Here is a 2,500-nt window from a genome sequence, read left to right as displayed (position 1 = left end):
GGCTGTTCTGGGGCTGGGGGCACACATGAGGGTCGGGGGGGGGGGTGTGTGTGTGTGTGTGTGTGGGTGTGGGTGTGTGGTCAACGATGGATGTGTAGATCCAGAATATTTTACGCAACATAGCAGGAGAGAGGAGAGACAGGACACACACACACACGCGCGTCTCACACACACACACACACACACACGCTCACACACACACGCCCACCTCCTCGGCGATGCTGCGCAGCCGGGTGAGCCAGTCGTCGGCCTGGTCGAGCACGGCGCTCAGCTCGGTAGCCGGGCCGTGCTTCAGCGCCTGGGCGGCCTGCTCTACCTGGCCCAGGTGCAGAACCCGCATGTGGCGCAGGGCGCGGTCCAGGGGGGTCACGCAGGGCCAGCCCTCCAGGGAGGGCAGCTCTAGGCTGGGAGGGGGGCGGGGAGGGGGGTGGGGGGGGTTGGAAGAGACAGAGAGAGAAAACAATGTTTTTTCGTCCCAACTGCTGAGTAGACCACGGTGCCATTAGCCAGCTAGCCTGCTAGCGAGCTACTGCTACCGCAGCAATGCTACTACCCAGAACCGGCCCTCCCTATAGGCTGACTACCCAGAACCGGCCCTCCCTATAGGCTCACTACCCAGTACCGGCCCTCCCTATAGGCTCACTACGCAGTAATCATATTAATAATTAATAATAATTAAAAATAGCCATTAGCCTACCTGCAGTCAGCGATGATCTCGTCCAATAGCTGGACGACTTTAAGCTCCACCTCCTCCAGCTCACTGCCCGCCTTCATCGCCAACTGCACCTGACTCAGGTTGTGCTCCTACACACACACACACGCACACACACACACACACACACACACACACACACACACACACACACACACGGAAGAACACACACCACAATACAGCTTCAACTTTACATGCTGAGACTCACTGACTCACACACACACGCACACACACACACACACACACACACACTGACCAGTCTGTCCACTATAGCGAGCAGCATGTTGAGAGCCTCGACTCGCGGTCTGATGTCCTCCCAGTCTGAAGACAACACCACCACCGGCTTCACGTTACCCCAGGGGAGGAAGTAGTAGTGGCAACCTGACACACACACACACACACGCACACACACACGCACACACACACACACACACACACTCACACACACACACACACACACGCACACACACACGCACACACACACACACACACACACGCACGCACACACACGCACACACACACACGCGCACACGCACACACACACACACACACACACGCACACACACAGTTCCGACTAAGTAAATTCTTAGTCGCTGACAGCCCTAATATATACAGTATATATAGATATAGAAATTCCCCTCCTGACCACATGGTGGCGCTGTGACTCACCGTCAAACACGGCGCGGCTGAACTGGGTGGTGGAGGCCAGCGGGAGGCACGTGTTGTCGAACTTGTTGCCGTAGTTACCGATGCTGACCTCGAACTGGATGGCGTCGTCGACGTCCTGCAGCAGCGTGGCGGAGTAGAAGGCGGCGAAGAGGGAGAACTTCCTCTTACGCAGGAACTTCTACAAGGCAGGAAGCAGGAAGTAGGAAGAGGAAGCTTGACCTCGCATCTGTACCACCAGCAGGGGTGAGTTCAACCCCGACAAAATGTTGCCAAAAGGGTGCACAGCGTTTTCAGATTGAACTCTCCCCAGGTCGTTGTCGCTCCGCCCCGTCACCCTGACTCCCGACCCTTGCCCTCTCACCTCCACCACCAGCAGGCCGTCGTTGGGGATGTCCTCCACCTTCTGCTCCACCTTGTCCTCCAGCCTGGTGGTCAGCTCCACAAGGACACGCCCCCGATAGGCCACGCCCTCCCCCTGTGTAGGAGACAGGAAGCAAGCAGGACAGGAAGTAGGACCTTCTCATATTTACATATTCACTCATATATTTATAGAGAACCACTTACAGCACTAGAAGAACCCTGAAAAAAGCTTCATTGTCGGGTCAGAAAGAACAATTTTTCGGAGCTGAAAGGGGTTTTATCTGGAGAAATATTTCAACTCATGTTATAAACGGTTCTTGTACGTAGCACCTTTGTGTTGTTGGGAGTGTAAGACTACCTTTCCCAGGTTCAGGGCCTCGTAGGGGTCTTGGAAGGCGGTGAACTCTCGAGGACTCCCGTACAGGTTGATGTAGCTGGGACCGAAGGTAGGCAGGAAGCCCAGGCTGTCATCCACTGCAGACACAAAATGGCCGACTAGTTTCTCAACTCACTAGTCAGAATCAGGAAGGTACACTACTGACGGGTGAAATAATTACACAAAATGGCCGATTAGTTTCACGCTTTACTGGTCAAAGACAGGACACTAGACTACAGAATAACTACAGACACAAAATGTCTGTCTGGTTTCACTGTTTTACTAGTCTGAATCACAAAACTAAACAACAGTATAACTACAGACACAAAATGGCCGACTAGTTTCAGTTTTACTGGTCAGAATCAGGAAACTAAACTACAGAT

The 2,500-nt window shown here is 53.7% G+C and overlaps 1 protein-coding gene across 1 annotated transcript in view; it reads right to left on the bottom strand.

Annotated features, from left to right (window-relative positions):
* The window catches only part of LOC311329459 (dysferlin-like), a gene marked incomplete at both ends in the record, with an annotated part of 28,285 nt that overhangs the window by 13,843 nt on the left and 11,942 nt on the right, over positions 1-2,500 (bottom strand). Inside the window, 7 exons of the mRNA XM_084463305.1 lie at positions 1-13; positions 209-404; positions 698-804; positions 969-1,093; positions 1,382-1,559; positions 1,743-1,856; positions 2,100-2,215. The exon at positions 1-13 is cut by the window's left edge and continues 134 nt beyond it. Coding sequence (XP_084319431.1) covers positions 1-13; positions 209-404; positions 698-804; positions 969-1,093; positions 1,382-1,559; positions 1,743-1,856; positions 2,100-2,215 — 849 coding nt within the window. The remainder of the gene's footprint in view (positions 14-208; positions 405-697; positions 805-968; positions 1,094-1,381; positions 1,560-1,742; positions 1,857-2,099; positions 2,216-2,500) is intronic.

This window comes from Borostomias antarcticus (genome assembly GCF_949987555.1).
Source record: "Borostomias antarcticus genome assembly, contig: scaffold_185, whole genome shotgun sequence".
In the NCBI taxonomy this organism is placed as follows: domain Eukaryota; kingdom Metazoa; phylum Chordata; class Actinopteri; order Stomiiformes; family Stomiidae; genus Borostomias; species Borostomias antarcticus.
This window is presented reverse-complemented; position numbering and strand designations above follow the sequence as displayed.